Raw genomic sequence first — 19487 nt, forward strand, 5'->3', positions numbered from 1 at the left:
GGTTAAAATTGGTATCATAGTTTCAGTGCTCTGCTGGTTGTACTGATTTTATAGATCTAGGACAGATGTAGCATAATTCTCTTGTGGTGGTTTGAAATAAGTCTGTGACGTAAACATTTAATACAGTGATGGATGTACTATGCAAGTCCAACTCCAGGATATGACACAACTTGGAGATTCCTTGATAAGGTGCCCAAAGAACTGTGTCTGAATTAAATTACATAATTCCATGACCATGAGAGTTCCTCTTTTTCCAAAATAATGACAATCATTGGCAAGCCCAGAGAAGTGTCTGTGTTGAGCACAATGATTGCAGATGAGGTTGACAGTTTGTGGCAGTGAGAATACTGTTGTTGGAGGTACAATGAAGTAATGTACTACAGAAAAAAAGCGAAAGAAGCAGAACAAAATAGTCCAATAAAGTCCAGCTATGAAATGAATAGTATGGAGACCTCCCAGGAGCAATTTTATATGCTCTTTGAACAAACTATGATCAATAAAATAAATTAATAAAAGGAGTTGACAGCCCCTGGTGGGCCAGTGTAACAAAATTTCAAACTTTAAAAGGAAGTCTAGTTAATTAAATTAAAATGATGTCCTCGGGGCTGATGATGCACTCCAGTCCCTGGGGTGCCTACCGGCCGTGGAAGGCCTCAAGTGTACCAGTGGACACAGCATGTTCCTTCTCCAGGGCCATCCAGTGAGTAGCAATTTTATATGGGCATACAGTCAGTAAGGGGCTTTACTGAAAAGACAATAGGGAATTAATTGTGGTGTCAATTATCATTAATTAAAATAATCTTGTGCAGTCTAAAGGGGCCAGTGCATGCCTTTAGTAGGGTCAAATTGACAACATTTCTGCTCTTAAGGAATCAGTTCAATGCCAATTGCACTTGTTTGCCATGTGCGCTCTGAAATTTTCTAAAGACTGTTTCTTGTGAATCCTATGTAAGATGTCAGATATTCCTGAATGTATTAGTGAGTTGAACTTAATTCAAAGAATGAGAAATCTTTATCGATATTGCCTATATTATTCAAAATGTGAGGAGACACTGCTTCCTATATTCCTATTTACTATATAAATATGATTTAAAACTGATTGTGGAGGTGTATATAATTTGCTTGGTAAATGCTGAAACTTTGGATATTGAATAGACCGAGCAATCTATATGTTTACTGAAAGACATGAAATTATACATTTTTTTGAAATGGCCAATATTTTTTCCAGCTGGTGGATTACCGTGTAGAATTCAGCAAATGGTGGGTGAATGAATTTAAATCTGTCAAGTTCCCATCCCAAGGTACTGTCTTTGACTACTACATTGATTCAGAAACAAAGAGATTTATGCCTTGGACAGATAAGGTACCTCCCTTTGAACTGGATTCTGATTTACCACTCCAGGTACTTAATTAAACAGTATATATTTTTGTTACTAATCCTTTAATACTTTCCTTGGTATCTCTCCTACAGCTTTGTGCGCAAATGTCCCCTGTGATGTATGTAGTACTAAGTCATACAGACATTAAAGATGCAGGTTTTAATTGCCACCTGAATTGATCTTCACCAAGACATTGGTGAGATGTTACTGATAGTCTCAATGGAACCTAAATTCATTAGCTTCCAAAACCAGGCATGTTGCAATGTCTTGGCTGAGGACCATCCTAAATTTGTCCTTGGGCATCATTAAAATAAATCCTGTGAGCTGCAGGCACCAATCAGAGATCCTGATGCAGCTCACCAGTCCAGCCTCTTTGCTTGTCTAAAGAGGGAGTGGGAGTCAGTGTAGACCAGCAGCAGCCTGCAGTTTTAAAGTGGAGGTAATAGAATCGCTCCTGTTTTTTCTGACTCCATATAAATACAAGTTAAAACAAACTTACCATGGTTTCTTCAATGATCTCCACCAATTCCATTAGGTCATTGTAGAGCCTGAAAAGCTGGTTGGAGTTTGTGAAATGAGACCTGAATTCATTTCAAGTTAACACAAGGGCTGCATAAAAAGGTCTTAATGAATTTAAGGGTGAGCCATTGCTCTGGTAAGTTGTTGATGTTGATTTTGTGCTCCAATATCTCTGATCCAGGAGAAGAAAATTCAGCTAGGTTTTCTGTATCTACTTGCTTGGTGATTATTGCACATGTGTGGATGTCACAGCAGAATTAGATCGGACATAAAGTAAAATATTGCAGATTCTGGAACTCTGAAAACAAAAAGAAAACTCTGGTAATAAATAGCAGGCCAAGCAGTGTCTTTGAAGAAACGGAAGTCGGTATTTCAGACCTTGGACAGTTTTCAGGAATGAAACATATTCAAATAAACAACATTTAAAAAGAAACACTTAGAAGGGAAAGAGGAACAAAAAAAAAACAGGAAAAAAAATAGAATGACCTGTGATGTGGAGGAAATGGTTAAAATAGCATAAGTGATAAGAGTAGGAGGCAAAAAGAGGCAAAAAATATATATATATGCAATACAGGGCGTGTGAATAGTTAAAGGGGGAGAGGGAAAAAGAGAAGCATGAAAACCAGCAAGGTGGAGCAGGCTGTAATTACCCTAAGAGTCTGATGCAAGGGAAAAAACAAGTTGACATCAGTACCACCAGTAGAGAATAGGGTCAAGCTTGTCAATGATTGCCTGACTTTCCTCGCCGGGTAATGCTTATTATCCAGGTTTCTAAGAACTGGTATGACAGGGCAACTATAGCCTACAGAACAAAATTCCAGCTTGAACCATTGCCCTTACAAAATGAGGTGCTAGAATGGAAAATTTTGAGAAGGGAATAAACAGCACAACAATAACTTGTATTTACATAGTACCTTTAATACACAAAAAGTCCCAGGATGCTTTTTAAAGAAATAATAAGGAGAACGTTAGCTGAACCATTGGAGGAGGCTTGAGAAGATGGATTTTGAGAAGGTTTCTAAATAATTTAAAATGTGGAGTGATTCAGGGAGTGCCAAAGTGATTGAAAGTGATGCCATTGATGATGCAGTAAGCAGGAACAATGAACAGGGGATCAGGGTTGGAAGTACTAAAGAGTTCACAAGGAGTTGTATAGCTGAAGGACATTACAAAGAGGTACAATGCTTTGGATAGATTTGAAGATGATTTTAAAATGGATGTGTTCATGAATGAGGATCTAGTGAGGGTCAGCTAGGATGAGGGATGGATGAACAAGCTTTAGTGCAGAACAGGGTATGGGTGGCTGTGTTTTGGATAAGTTCAAGATTGAATGGGGGGGAATGATGGATGGCCAATGAGAATAGCATTGTAGTAACTGATTCTGGATATGACAAAATCATCAATAAAGATGTTGGTAACATGAGGCTGAGGTAATGGCAGAAATGGTTAATAATGCAAAGTTAGAAGTAAGTAGCCTTGGTGATAAAGGGTTGTAGGTGTACTAATGTTCCAGTGATGTATGAGCCTGGACAATAGGCACCAATATAAAGTAATACTACTCTGTATGTTGACTAATCAAAGTTATCTGTAATAATTTAACGTAGCACACAATATCAAAAGAGTTTACACAAGTGAAGTATCATATAAAAGATCCGTGTTAAGAGACTACAAGAAACAAGGCATCCAGGATCTCCTCAACATTTATCAACTGTATATAACTATGCACAGGGATAGATAAACATGGGGTTCCTTCCAGAAACATCTTTCTGAGTTCTAGTGACACATGATCTGACATCACTGATGGTGTATGTTGGCTAATAGCATAATAGCTATTAACCCTTTATACTACAATATGCATAAAGATAGCATCAAACAATACTAACAACAACTTGCATTTATATAGCAACTTTAATATATCAAAAGGCATTTAACAAAAGCATTGTCAATAAAAATATTTGTGACATCAAATGACAGAAGGAGATATCTGACCAGATTTTAAAAGAGCAGAGGTAGAAACGTGGTCAGGGAATTCCAGAGCTTTGAGCCAAAGCAACTAAAAGCATGGCCACCAATCATGGTGCAAAGATTAAAATAGGGGTATGCAATAGGCCAGAATTGGAGGATGATGGAGATCTTGGAAGTTTGTGATACTGGAGGAGGTTACGGAGATGGAGAGGGTTGAAGTCATGGATGGATTTGAAAACAAGGATGAGAAGTTAAAATTTTGATGTTGTCAGACCAGTAGCCAATTTATACCAGGAAGCACAGGACTGATGGATGAACTAGTCTTAGTGCACGTTAAGTTTTGGATAAGTACACTTATGTAGGGTGGGAGATGGGAGGCAGCTAAGAGAGCATTAGAATGATCAATTGTAGACATAACAAAGTTGCTTGTGAGGTTTTCAGCAGCAGATGAACTGAGACAAGGTGAGAGTCGGGCAATGTTACAATGGTGGAAGTAGGTAGTTTTGGGTGGTGGACCAGATATCTGGTTGGAAGATTAGCCTGGGGTCAAACAATACCAAGGTTGCGAACGGTCTTGATCAGCTTCAGCCAGTTGCCAGGGATGGAAGCAATGGTCAGGAAACAGAATTTGTGACAGGGAACAAACACAATGGTTTAAGCCTTCCCAATATTTAATCAGAAAAAAAATCTTGCTTATTCATTATTGGATGTTGAAGAAGCAGTGTGAAAAATTAGAGACAGTGGAGGAGTTAAGAGTGGTGGTGAGATAGAGCTGAATGTCATTAACTTACATTTGCAACTTGTGTTTTTGGATAATATCACTGGGTCAACATGTAGATGAGAAATAGAAGAGGGTCAAGGATTGGTCCTTGGGGAACTGTAGAGGTACTGGTGTGGAAGTGGAAAGAGAAACCATTGCAGATAATGATTCGATAGATGAGAATGGTACCAGACAATGGTAGTTTCACCCAGTTGTACAAAGGAAGAGCCATAGGAGGAGGACGGTGTGGTCAACTGTGTTGAAGGGTGCAGAATGGTTCAGAAGAATGAGGAGGAATAGTTTACCATGGTCACAGTCATACAAAATGTCATTTGTGACTTTGATTTGGGTCGTTTCAATACTGTGGTGGAGGCAGAAACCTGACTGAAGGGATTCAAACATGGAATTGTGGGAAAGATGGGTACAGATTTGGGAGGTGACAGTACATTCAATACATACAATCTTCAACCAAGAAGTCAGCATCAAGGCATCAGAGCGATCAGCTCTCAAGTGGCAGTTGATGATTCTTCTGTTGGCACATCTTCCTCTAGGAGGAGATTCATGACTGCAGTACAAAACATAGAAAAGTGGAAGGTTCATAGCATGAAAGGAGGCCCATTGTGTCCATACCAGCCATAAATCAGATATTCAGTCTAATACCACCTTCGAACTCTCGGTCTGTAGCCCTTTAGGTCATGGCACCTCAAGTGCATAGTCAAGACATTGCTTGACCAGGAACCAATGTAGGTCAGCGAACACAATAGTAATGAGTGAATGGGACTTGGTATGAGTTAAGACACTGGCAACAGAGTTTTGAATGACATCAAGTTTACAGAAGATGGATTGTGAGAAACGAGTCAAGAATGCATTGGAATACTTGAGTCTAGAGGTAACGAAGGCATAAATGAGGATTTAATCAACAGCTGAGCTGAGACAGGGTGAAGTTGTGCAATGTTTTTAGAGGTGGAGATAGGTGGTTTTAGCGATGGTGCAACTGAAATTGGAGGCTCATCTCAGGCTCAAATGTGATACCAAGGTTCCAAACACACTGGCTTAATCTTAGACTGTTGCGAGGGAAAGGAATGGAGTCGGCAGCCAGGGAACCGAGATTGGAGTGGGGACTGAACACAATGGCTTCAGTCTTCCCAATATTTAATTGGAGTAAATTTCTGCTCATCCAGAACTGAATGCCACATAAGCAATCTGATAATTTAGCAACAATTGAAGATTCAAGAATGGGGGTGTTGAGGTAGAGCTGAGTGTTAGTCAGTGTACATGTGAAAACTAATGCTGTGCTTTTAGCTGATGTCACTGAGCAAAGCATGTAGATGAGAAATAGAAGGGGGCCAAGGATAGAAACAAAAACAAAAAAAGCTGGAAAAATTCAGCAGGTCTGACAGCATCTGCAGAGAGGAATACAGTTAACGTTTCGATTCCGTATGACTCTTCATCAGTTCTGATGAAGAGTCATATGGACTCGAAACATTAACTGTATTCCTCTCCGCAGATGCTGTCAGACCTGCTGAGTTTTTCCAGCTATTTTTGTTTTTGTTTCAGATTTCCAGCATCCACAGTATTTTGCTTTTATTTTGGCCAAGGATAGACCCTTGGGGAACACCAGAGGTAATGGTGCAGGAGCAGGAAGAGAAGCCATTGCAAGTAATTCTCTGGCTACATTAGATGGATAAGAATAGAGCAGGTGAGAACAATCCCACCTAGCTGAATGACAGTGAAGAGGTGTTGGATGAGGATGGCATGGTCAACTGTGTGAAAGGCCACAGACAAGTTGAGAAGGATAAGGAAGGAAAGTTTACCTTTGTCACAGTCACATAGGATGTCATTTGTAACTTTGATAAGAGCTGATTTGGTACTGTGGCTGGCCAGAAACATGATTGGAGGTTTACTGCCCTTTCAGCCAGTGTGTTTAAGACTCCCAGCACCCTCTGAGTGAGAAAATGACACTCAACTCCCCTCTAATCTTTTTACCAATTACTTTAAATCCATGTCTCCTGGTTATTGACCTCTGTGGTAAGGAAATAGGTCCTTCCTATCCACTCTAATTAGGAACCTCATTATTTTATGCACCTCAAATAAATATTTTCTTAGTGTTCTCTATTCCAGACCTACCAAATCGTAACTCCACCACTCATTTGCTCCACTCCCAGACCCCTGTCCAGAATTACTCATCAACAACATCAGATTAGCTAGCCTTTGTAAATGTTTCTGCATTTGAATTCCTTGTCGTAGTGTAAAGTGTATCATTTCTTTTTCTAATTTCCATCAAACATTTGACTTTTAGCCTGATTTTACCTGTCTAAAATAAATCCTGAGTAATTACTAGGAATTATGCAGAAAAAATACATGGAGTCTTGTTGATGTAGTAAAGTTCAGGAAAGTAGTGGACCAACAAAGTCGTTTCAGAAAGTAGGACCAAAACTTCATTAAATAGACTTAAATGTTAACTGCCTCATGTATTAGGAAGAGATAAGGATGCAAGAAAGTGAACTACTTCAATTATCTGGAAGATTCTAATATGCTTTCATAGCCTTCTCAATGTATACAACTGCCATAGCTCTAGTAAGTTTTGTTCCATTCCAGTTTTACTTAAGCTTTGTTTTTGTGAATGGATACTCCACTGCAAGATGGTAATTAGAAGTTATTAATTATAAAAAAAGCTGCTTCAAAGTGCAAACTATATTTCCATGCTATTAGTAAATTTATTTCCTAATTGTAATTTCTTATGACACAGGCTGCCTTTGTTCATACAACAGAGACCATTCGCCTACGTTATTTCATTGATTTAATGCTAGATATCGGCCGGCCAATAATGTTAGCAGGAAATGCTGGAACAGGAAAATCGGTACTCATGTGGGAAAAGTTGAATAGTCTAAATATGGAGGAATATCTGATTCAGGCTGTCCCTTTTAACTTCTACACAAATTCTGCAATGTTACAAGGTATTCAAATTATCCAAAGAGAATAAGATAATTTTTATGTCTAAGTGGGAAGTGGGTTTGAAGTGGGTAGGGCAAGAGCATGGCTGCCTGCAGGGCAAGGCATCCATTTTCTGGAAACTCCTCATTTGCATGGTTAAGAGGAGCTACCAGTACAAAACGCACCTTCCATGTACAGCTCTCCAATTTGGAACTGGGAATCAGATGCTGCTATAGGTTCTAAAGGGTTTAAATTGTTTAAAAGGAGGTGCTTTTTTGCAGCCAAAGTAAGTATGCAGTATCATAGAGCTGCAAGAAGATTTGTATAGGTAAGAAGAGTTCCAGCAGGGCTCTGTGGTTTTCAGATGAAGCTATGCTGATGGAACTACTTCAGAATCGAGAGTCTCTTCCCTAAAAATAGTTGATAGTTTTCATTAGAAATTGTAAAGTGGGCATGTCGAGAGCTGGCATAACACATGAATTTCCTTAGAATTTTCTCCAGGCACTGCAGATCTCTCCCAGAGTGCCAAAGTAAGACATGTTTTCAAATTTCTCATATATGCCCCTGAAGATACCTACATTTACCTCAGCACTATTATTCCTCTTCTTCCCCACGTTCTCTGACTTTCCTTAGTCAGTGTAGATAACCTCATTACATATCCTTCCTTTGCTTACGCACAAACCCTCAAAAACTGCTACTGCTCTCACAACTATTTCTCCTTCACAGACACACTTACTGCTTCCCTGTCATCACGCACACTATGGTAAACTAGTTCACACTTACTCAAAGCACTTGCCTTGGGCACATATTAACTTCCTTCCACTCTCCTTGTGGGAGAAGCTAACATGTAACAGGAGGGAGTATCAACACCCTCATTCATGCCTCTAGACCTGATTGTGTCAGCATACTCTTGGCCAGTCACCCATGTTCTACCCTGTGTAAACTTGAAGTCATCTAAAACTCTACTGCCTGTGTACTAATTCACACTAAGTCCTATTGACCTATTTGTGGTTGTGTCTTCAGGTGCCAAGGCCCTAAACTCTTACTAAACTCATCACCTCTTTACCTCTCTTTCCTCCTATAGAAGACTCCATAAAGTCTCTTTGATTGAGGCTTTGGTCATCTAAATATTTTCCTATGAGGCTGAGTGTCAAATTTTGTTTTATATCACTCCTTATTACTTATTATCTTATTACATTAAAGGTTTTATGTAAATACAAGTTTCTGTTGTAGCTGAGGAAGTCTCTCTGTGAGTGCTGACTCCTATGGCAGAGGCTTTTGTCAATATCTTAGAAAAATCAACAGTATTCTGCATTGGAGATGGTGAAGCTGGAGGTCTTCCTTTTCCCTTCTAAGTAACCCTTTCAGAACATTCAAGAATAGCTTGAAGAAAAAGGACACCTTCAATAGGCAAATTATGAATAACACTGACAATTACAGAATCAGTCACTAAAGGCAGAATTTTTCATCTCACGGGGGGTAGGGGCATGTGCCCAACCCAAATGGGAGCAAAATAGTGCACAATGATGTCGGGCGAGCGCCCCAATGCCATTGCACACTCATGTGATATTTCACTTCGCGGGAGCACGCAGGTGCCAGAACAGTGCCTGTCATTAATTAAGCTACCACTTAAGGCCCTTAAAGTCTAATTGATTGTGATTTTTCCTTGCCCTTGCGATTTTCTGCTTATCACATGGGCAAAACAGGCAGGCGGCCAGCTGACATTTTCACAAACCTCATCCAAGGGTGGGATAAAAAGGGTCAGTATCATTGCCAGAGTGAGTAGTGAGGAGTTTTGGAGATAGTCTGCAGCTGGTTGCTTATTGGTACTTGGCCGCTTCATCTCTGGTTGGGGTTTCATTCTTAGCATTTTCAGGCTTCATTTCAGGACTCATTGCTGTCTACCAGGCCCCTGGAGGATTCAGACTGTGCGGACCCTTTCAGGTATCAGACAGCCTACCCTTACTCTGGTAACGGGGATTGTGTTCTTTGCTGGAGGCACCTCCTCTGAGGAGGAAGAGTGAGGCAGAAGGGAAAGGAGGCCACATGTCGCTATGCAGCTTCCAGGGGAGGGACCTGTGGGAGGAGAGGCGCAGGCACAAGGGGTGCAGGGCCAGCAGGTAGTCCAAGGCAGAAGGGGCTGCAGAAGACGTCACTATCCTGCTGCCAGGGTTTACAGGCAACAATGCAGCCAACTCAATATTTCAGAGGTGCAATGCTGAAGGAGGCTCCACCTCTCAAGGAAGAGCATGACCTCCATTTGCCAGATGATTGGGCCTGAGATCAGCCCTGACTGTGTGGGTGGACTCCCCATGCCAGTGGCTCTAAAGGTCACAGTGGCCATCAATCTCTATGCCTCCGGCTCTTTCCAGGGGTCAATGGGGGATCTGTGTGTGGTCTCCCAATCAGCTGTCCACAGTTGCGTCAAGCTGGTGACAGAAGCTCTGTTCAGGTGGGTACTGACCTTTATTCTTTACCTTGCGGAGGAGGCCAGCCAGGCTGAGCGAGCCTGAGGCTTTGCAGCGATTGCTAAGTTGCCTGCCTCCAGGGTGCAATCTACTGCACGCATATGGCCATCGAGGTGCCAGTGGATCAGCTGGGTGCCTTCGTCAACAGAAAGGGACTCCACTCCATGAATGTGCAGATAGTGTTTGACCACAGGATGCAGATTCTGCAAGACTGTAAAAGGTACACTGGCAGATCCCCTGACGTTTACATCCTGAGACACTCGCAGGTGCTGAGGCTCTTCAGTGTTCCAGCCCGACTGGACGATGGCTGCTGAGTGACAAGGGCTATCCCTTGACGCAGTGGCACATGACGCGTCTCTGCCACCCAAGGTCAGATGCAGAGAAGCATTAAAATAGGAGTCATGCCTCCAAAAGGGCGGTGGTAGAGGACCATAGGTCTTCTCAAGATGTGCTTCCGATGCCTTGACCATTTGGGGGGAGCACTACAATACCCCCCAGAGTGGGTGTCACTGATTGTGGTTGCATGCTGCACTCTCCACAATCTGGCACTGGCAATGGGGGACCCACTGGAGGAAGAGGATCTTGACACAGCTGCACAGGCCACAGATGATGAATTCAGTAGTGAGTCAGAAGAGGACCATGGTGAGGAGAATGCTGAGGGCATGGAGGCAGGCCTCGGTACCCTCCAGGGAGGCAGGGACACCAGGGACACATTGATCCAATGCTCCTTCAGCTAGGCTACCAAAGATCAGCTTCAACCGCATGCCATGGCTGCCGCCTCCATCACGGATGTCTGAAAGGGCCCTTTCATTTGAACACAAAGAACATTCAGTGCCTATGCAATAAAGTTCATAGCTACTTACGTCCAGCGTTACATACTGGTGTACCAATGAAATAAAAAGATGAAGCATACTCAAGTCATAACGACAAAAACAAAATTTATCTTGTTCTGACAGTTCGATAATCTTAACAGAAATGTTTCTGGTATTCAACATCAGACTAGTATACATAAATTGGACAAAAATGAACAGAAAATCAGCCGTGACCTTTCTCTCTTGTGCTTATAGCTCCTTTAACTTAGGTTTGCGAGTGCTACGTCTAGGTGCTCCCCCCTCGCTGGCACTGGCATTGGAGACAGCTTGCTGACCCTGCTGTCTTGTTGGCCATAGCATTGGCTGTATCAAGTGCCTTCAGCTGTTTCTTGATGTCTTGACATGGAGTGAATTGAATTGGCAGGAGATTGGTGTCTGTGATGTTGGAGACCTCAGGAGGAGGCTGAAATAGATCTTCCACTCAGCAATTGTGGCTGAAGATGGTTTACTAGATTGATACCTGGAATGCGTGAGTTGTCTTATGAGGATAGGTTGGATAGGCTGGGTTTGTTTCCACTGGAGTTTTAAAGAGTGAGGGGTGACTTGATTGAAGTATATAAGATCCTGCATGGTCTTGACAAGATGGATGTGGAAAGGATGTTTCCTCTTGTCGATGAGTCCAGAATTAGGGGACACTTGTTTTCAAAACAGGGATTGCCCTTTTAGGACAGAGAGGAGAGGAATTTTTTTCTCTCGGAGGGTTGTGTGACTTTGGAACTCTCTGCCTCAGAAGGTGGTGGAGGCAGGGTCACTGAATATTTTTAAGGCGGAGGTGGATAGATTCTTGTTAGGCAAGGGAAACAAAGGTTATTGGGGGTAGATGGGAATGTGGAATTAGAAATACAAACAGATCGGCCATGATCTTACTAAATGGCAGAGTTGCTCAAAAGGCCAAATGGCCTACTTCTGCTCTTATTTTGTATGTTCCTATGTTCTATTAGTGTTCTTGGATGAAATTTACAAGAAGGATAATTTGTTAAATGCCAACGAGGCAGTGTCAACCTTTGATACTTTTCAGAAAATCAATGGTCATTCCATGGATGAATGTATCATGGATCTTAACAGATTGCATGAAAAGTTGTTGAAATTCACTTTGGAGATCCCAGGATCAGTAATAGCATTTAAAATGTGGGGCTGCGCTGAGGTGGCTTCTATGGACAGTCTCTTGATTCTAACTGATGCTTGGTTCTCTAAGAGGGAGACCCTTGCTGGATCAGCTATCTGCTGCCTTGAAAAAATTTCTGGGAAATCAATAATTTCCTTCTGCCTCCATGGAACACATGGGACATTCCGCAGTGATGCATAGAATAGAGGGTTCAATGATAGCCAGATTAAGAAATGGTCCAGATAATGGATGCAGGCATTAATCCAATCAAAGGATTAAAGACAGACAGAATGAAAATGAAAGCACCTTTAGCAGATCTGGCCATTAGAGGAGAAAACAAAATTGGAGCAGCAAAAACAGGCAAATGAGTTCCAGGAATGCCTAAGGAACAGCTAATAAGTCAGGTGTGACTCAAAGTATTGTTACACAGTGAACTGTCCAAAGTGAAGAGGTAGGGTTCCTAAAATAACATGATGAAGAGAATTCTAAAAGGCTGAAGATAATTATGAATCCAAAACATTATTCAGGTCACAAAGAGTTTTAGTCCTGTGATGGATGTGTTGGTTGTGGACTTCTTTAACATTTGCAGTGCTGGATAGTGCTTGCATTTCAACAGTATGTGGTGGAGATTGGTTAAAATGTTATCTTAATTCACTAAGCATTAAGGATCTACACAGGATTAAGGAATATATAAGTACTATTTGTTTTAAGTTTAGTGATGACAACACTTTGAGGTTACTAAAGAGGGTTGTAATTTCATGCAAAATAGCTGGAGTAAGCCATTTTATAAGTACTGATGTCATCTCTAGTAAGATACTGTACCTATGCTGTTGAATAAACCTACGAAAAGGGCAAATGAAACTTGACATGAAACATGATGAGGCAATTATTTTTAGAAGGTCAGCGGATCTGCAGTTATTGCATCCTCTTAACAAAACCTGATGTTTCTCATCAGTGCTAGACAACTATTAATGGTATCAGATGTTAAGAATCAGAGAGGATAAAAGCAAATTGTCTTAAAATTGCATAGACAATTTGTTCACTCTGCTGGTGAAATGTTAAAAGTCCTTCTAAAAGGTGTAGGTGTGGTTGATGAAGCATATACAAAGCTAATAGAAGTGATTGGTGAGAAGTGTTATGTCTCTGAAAGTATCAGAAGATGCTGCCACATTTTATTGTAAGCCTTTTGTTTGCATGTGACTTTAATGAGGTGGTTGCCATGGATCTAAAGGCATAGAACAAATGCAGAAATATTTTCATTCTGCATCTTGTAGACCTGGTGACTAGATTTAACCTTTCTACAGTAGCACTTATGGGAGGTCTTGTGGTGCAGTGGGTAACATCCCTGCCTCTGAGCTGGAAGCTCCAGACTTGAGTCACGCCACAGGACTTGATAGCCAAAGAAGCTGTGTTTATAACATGGCCAAATGGGTTGACTATTAACCTTAAAATCCTTCCAACATTTGCCAATGGCAGAGACTAAGAGTGGGAGAGATCCCTGGTCAGCGGTGATGGGAAGAAAGTTGGAGCCTCTACCATCACTATTCATAGATCCAGCCTATGGATTACATGCATGTAAAAGTACATGTTGCCACAGCAAATTGGACTCTGAGTGAACTATAATACACCACCACCACAATACTACTTGTAAGGACAAAAGTGTCATCATAAACAAAATCATGGAGAAATGGATATGGTCTGGTGATTAATGAAATGCTGTATAAACCTTTAGCCAATTAACCAGTCTGAAAGTTGACAACCACTCTAGCATGGGAATTTCATGCAAAGCATTCACTCCGAATGATTGGAGGGCATAATTCCTATCAATTAGCCTATCGTGAAATGCCAAATTGCCTTCTCCCGTTTTCAAAGGTGCTACAATTTTTTCTGCAGATTTGAATGTTTTACATGCAGGGAGATAGGTTATCATCATGGCTGAGGTCTCAGAAAAAAATCAGAGAGCTCGGCAGCATTGTATAAGACCACCTGAGAACTTTATACAGGAGACTGGGTGTAAGAGAGGATCATTGAGAATGGAAAGGCCCTGGTAAAGTAATAAGTCATGATGGTGGGACATTGTGGTACAAATATTATCACTCTCGAGTCTGTGAAATTCAAGCAAATAAGCACTTTATTACAAGCATCTGCTGGGAGGAACACAGCCTGATTTTGCATGGTGTCTTTCTGATACAAAGGCTGCATAACATAGTTATATATTTTAGTTATCACGTTTCACTATACTGTCTAGTACAACCTCCAATTACATACCTAGTGAGCAGAATTATTCAGGCTGCAGATGTTCTCTATTATCTCACCGGGAGGCTGTGAATGCCTCAGATCTAATGCCTCCTAGTCTGTGTTCTTACCACGCTAACATTTGTTTACCCATCCTGTGAAAGTTATTAAGTTTTATGACTGTTAATTGCTAGTTGGGTTCCCACAGTACTGGCTACATACCCATCATGCCTTCAGTGTTGGCTATATTTTTCATCATGCTTAAAAAGATCTCTCATAACTACATTTGTCTATTCTAAAGCTTTTAATGCACATCTTAATATCAATCTGAATATGAAATCATTTCAGTTCCACCACTTCAGTACTTATCAAGCTTTGCAATAAAACTGTTAAGCTTCATTCCTGATGATTAATTAGAATTAATTACATCTCAAACCCTAAGCAGCCAGTTGAATTCAACCAGGCATTTTGTATTTCAAAGAACTCATGTGTTTTGTGATGAATGCCCTGAGGAACAGAATGCAATAGATCAATGGCTGGATAGTGTGATACACAGGACAGAGCTATCACATCAAAGGCTGATTGCCCAGAGAGGATACTCAGTTGAAATATATATTCCAGAGGGGTCTGGTGAATAGAGGAATGTGACAATTGTGGGGCTTGCAGGAAAAGATATTGTCAAGTTTAATATTAGTTGAATGTTGAGGATGATGGCCCAAGAATCGAGGTCCATGGACTGTCAGAATGGAGTGAAAGAGTGGAAAATCGCAGAATCACAGAATTGTTACAGCGCAGAAGGAGGCCATCCAGCCCAACATGTCTGCACCAGTTCTCCAAATGAGCAATTCCCTTAATACCATTCTCTTATCTTTTCCTTGTAACCTTGCACATTTTTCCTTTTCAGATAACAGTCTAATTCCCTTTTGAATGCTTCAGTTGAACCTGCCTCCGCCACACTTTCAGGCAGTGCATTCTAGACCTTAACCACTCACTGCACGAAAAAGTCTTTTCTCATATCATTTTTGCTTCTTTTGCCAATTACTTTAAATCCATGCACTCACCTAAGAAAGAACAGTGAAAGTACTGATAATGGGTCCGGAAGTGATTCTTGGGACAGAAGATGATCACAAACTGAAGAAAGACCCCCCGAGTGATCTTGTAGCAATAGTCCTGATATACATAAAAGTGTAAGTAGAGGCTGTAGCTTGAATAGATTGCAAAATGAAATAAAGGCCTCAAAACAGTTTTGGAACAGAACTAGCAGCAGAAGTCCTCATGATTGTGAAGTTTTAGTGGCTGCTTATAAACTCAAAGAAAAACTAATAAGAAAGGCAAAATAAAGGAAATTAGATAGTTAGAGCGAGTTTGGAGTTTATCCTGAGATAGCAAATAAGGGACAACCAACTTTGTTACATAGCTGGATTTGCACTGAAAAAGTCATCACAGATGGGCTAAAGTGAAGTTATTATTAGGGGTCTTAAAGAACAACTGGGTGACACAGATATTAAAATGGACTCTCACGCAGCTGAAAACATATTCATGGGAGTGTAAATCAATTGACATAAAAGCCGTGTAACTGCAGGGCAATACTTTTCATGCTAGAGGTGTTTTTGAAACTGCCCAAAGAGGGAGCAGATGAAGAAGGAAAGCTATAGAAACTAAATAAATACATCACTGGCCTGAAAGATGCTCCCAGTATTCAATTTTTAAGTGAGATCTGTTTTGCTGAAACTAGGGGTAAAATTTTTTGCTCAGTGGGCGGGCGCGCGCCCGACCTGACCGAGCGTAAAATGACGTGTGATGAAGTCGGGCGAGCATCCTGATGTCATCGCGCACTTGCGCGATATTTTGGTCGGCACGTGCGTGCCAAAGTCGGCATCACGCACGTGCCAACAATTTAAAGGCCTATCAAGGCCAAAATATAAAGAACAGCAAAGAATGACAAAAAGATTAATAAGGAGGGAAAAAATAGAGTATGAGAGAAAGCCGGGTGGAAATATAAAGAATGATAGTAAGAGTTTCTATAGATATTTAAAAGAGAAGAGTTAACAAAGTGAGCGTTGGTCCTATAGAAAGTGAGTCTGGGGAATTAATAATGGAAAATAAGGAGATGGCAGGTCAATTGAACAGGTAATTTGCATCAGTCTTCAATATAGAGAATACAAGTAACATCCCAGAAATAGCTGTAAATCAGGAAATGGAAAGGATGGAGGAACTCAGTAAAATTGCAATCACCAGAGAAGTGGTATTGAGCAAATTGTTGGAGCTACAAGCTGAAAAATCCCTGGGTCCTGATGGGCTTCATCCTAGGACCTTGAAAGAAGTGGCTAATGAAATAGTTGATATGTTGGTTTTAATTTTCCAAAATTCCCTAGATTCAGGAAAGGTTCCATTAGATTGGAAATTAAGAAATGTAACTCCTTTATTCAAAAAGGGAGGGAGACAGAAAGCAGGAAACTACAGGTCAGTTACCTTAACATCTGTTGTAGGGAAAATGTTAGAAGCTATTATTAAAGATGTTATAGCAGGGTATTTAGAAAAGTTTAAGGTGATCAGGCAGAGTCAACATTGTTTTGTGAAAGGGAAATCACTTTTTAACTAATTTATTGGAATTTTTTGAAGGAGTCACATGTGCTGTGGATAAAAGGGAAACCGGTGGATGTGCTATACTTAGATTTCCAGAAGGCATTTGATAAGGTGCCACATTAAAGGTTATTGTGGAAAATAAAAGCTCATGGTGTAGGAGGTAACATATTGGAATGGATAGAAGATTAGCTAACAGGAAACAGAGGGTAGCCATAAATGGGTCTTTTTCTGATTGCTGGGATGTAATGAGTGGTGTGCCAGAGGGATCAGGCCGGGGCCTCAAATTTTTACAACTTACATAAGTGACTTGGATGAAGGGACGGATGGTAAAGTTGCTAAATTTGCTGACGACACAAAGAAGAGGATGTAAGGAGGCTACAAAGTGACATAGGTAGGTTAAGTGGGTGGGAAAAGATCTGACAAATGGAGCATAATGTGGGCAAATGTGAAATTGTCCATTTTGTCAGGAAAAATAAAAAAAGAAGCATATTATCAAAATGGTGAGAGATTGCAGAGCTCTGAGCTTCAGAGAGATCTGGGTGTCCTAGTGCATGAATCACAAAAGGCGAATATGCAGATACAGCAAGTAATCAGGAAAGCTAATAGAATGTCCTCGTTTATTGCAATGGGAATTGAATACAAAAGTAGGGAGGTTATGCTTCAGTTGTACAGGGCACTGGTGAGACCACATTTGTAATAATGTGTAGTATTGCTTCCTTATTTAAGGAAGGACGTAAATGCATTGGAAGCAGTTCAGACAACATTTACTAGACTCATACCAGGAATGGACGGGTTGTCTTATAAGGAAAGGTTGGACAGGTTAGGTTTGTATCCACTGGAGTTTAGAAGAGTAAGAGGTGACTTGATTGAAACCTTTAAGATGTCAAGGGGTCTTGACAGAGTGGATACGGAGAGGCTGTTTCCTCTTGTCTATAACAAAAGGTCACTGTTTAAAAATAAGGGGTTGCTCATTTAAGACAGAGATGAGGAGAACTTTTTTCTCTTAGAGGGCCGTGAGCCTTTGAAACTCTCTCCCTCAAAAGGCAGTGGGAGCAGGGTCTTTGAATATTTTTAAGGCAGAGCTAGATAGATTCTTGATTAATAAGGGGTTGAAAGGTTATTGGGGGCATGTGGGAGGTTACAATCAGATCAGCCATGATCTTATTGAATGACAGAGCAGGCTTGAGGGGCCGAGTAGCCTACTCCTGCTCCATGATCGTATGTTCGTATTTCTTCATGATGCTTGTGGATGATTTCTAATGGGGTAGTACTGCAGAATTTGAGAAATGTGTTATTAATAAAATTAGAGCAGAATTTAAAATTGGGAGTCAGACTTCTGGTGCTTTTAAATATATTGGTTTAGATATCGAACAGAGTAGGTCTGGAAGAACTTCATAACAACAATGCTATTTAAGAACGTTACTTCCGGTTTAGTTAATTGTATGAGGTGATCATTGAAATGTGATGTATATCTCAAGAAGAGACGGAGCAATTTGGAAGCTTAATTGGTCTGTTGAACTGGTCTCAGGCTAGCTCAGATGCAAGTTTTGATTGTTTTTTTATTCATTCATGGGATGTGGGTGTCGCTGACTAGACCAGCATTTATTGCCCATCCCTAATTACCCATGAGAAGATGGAAGTGAGCTGCCTTCTTGAACCGCTATAGTCCAGGTGGTGTACGTGCTGTTAGGGAGGGAGTTCCAGGATTTTGACCCAGTAACAAGTGAAGGAATGGTGATATATTTCCAAGTCAGGATGATATGTGGCTTGGGGGATTTTATGTATTGGGCTGGTGAGTTTGCTTGTCAATCAAACTCTAACTGCACACCTTCCTATTTTCTCATCAATTGCTGCTTGAAATCAATAACGGGGACTGATGTAAGAATAAACAGTGATGGTTTATTGAGGCATAGGGCAGAGCACCAGATCGTACATGCTCACTCAGAAACCTCCAGAACTAGACTTACAGTTCCAAGTTGTCTGCGCTATACAGTGATTCGTCTGTGCTGTCACATGATCAGTATACTTGCATTCTTTTCAAGGGATAGGGTACCTTGTGTCACTTTACCACAGGGGGGATCTTCCAGGTGGTGGTGTTCCCATGCATCTGCTGCCCTTGTCCTTCTAGATGGTAGGGGTAGTGGGTTTGGAAGGTGCTGTCTAAGGAGCCTTGGTTAGTTCCTGTAGTGCATCTTGTAGATGGTACACACTGCTACCACTGTGCGTCGGTGGTGGAGGTGGTGAATGTTTGTGGATGGGGTGCCAATCAAGTGGGCTGCTTTGCCCTGAATAGTGTTGAGCTTCTTGAATATTGTTGGAGCTGCACACATCCAGGCAAGTGGAGAGTATTCCATCACACTCCTGACTTATGCCTTGTAGATGGTGAAGAGACTTTGAGGAGTCAGGAGGTGAGTTACTTGCCACAGGATTCCTAGCCAATTACCAGATGAAGATTGCACAGCCTTGAGAGTCAGGCTGAAGACACAAGGAGGGCATAAAATAGATTACATGTACTCCCCTCTCACATAGGGAAGGGGCAGATGGTTTTAGCTTAGATATGGGAAGACATACAATGGACAAAGAGGGGGCTTTGATGAAACACAATCAGTTCTGAGTTATGAGAATCAAGGTCTTTGCATAAGTGTTTTAATTTTGATTGGATAA

At 41.0% G+C, this 19487-nt stretch overlaps 1 protein-coding gene across 1 annotated transcript in view; it reads left to right on the forward strand.

Annotated features, from left to right (window-relative positions):
* LOC144699540 (dynein axonemal heavy chain 17-like) overlaps nucleotides 1-19487 on the forward strand; it is a 785608-nt gene that overhangs the window by 496680 nt on the left and 269441 nt on the right. The window contains 2 exon segments of the mRNA XM_078570587.1: nucleotides 1229-1402; nucleotides 7373-7580. Coding sequence (XP_078426713.1) covers nucleotides 1229-1402; nucleotides 7373-7580 — 382 coding nt within the window.

The sequence above is a fragment of the Cetorhinus maximus genome, chromosome 24, assembly GCF_964194155.1.
Source record: "Cetorhinus maximus chromosome 24, sCetMax3.hap1.1, whole genome shotgun sequence".
Lineage (NCBI taxonomy): Eukaryota > Metazoa > Chordata > Chondrichthyes > Lamniformes > Cetorhinidae > Cetorhinus > Cetorhinus maximus.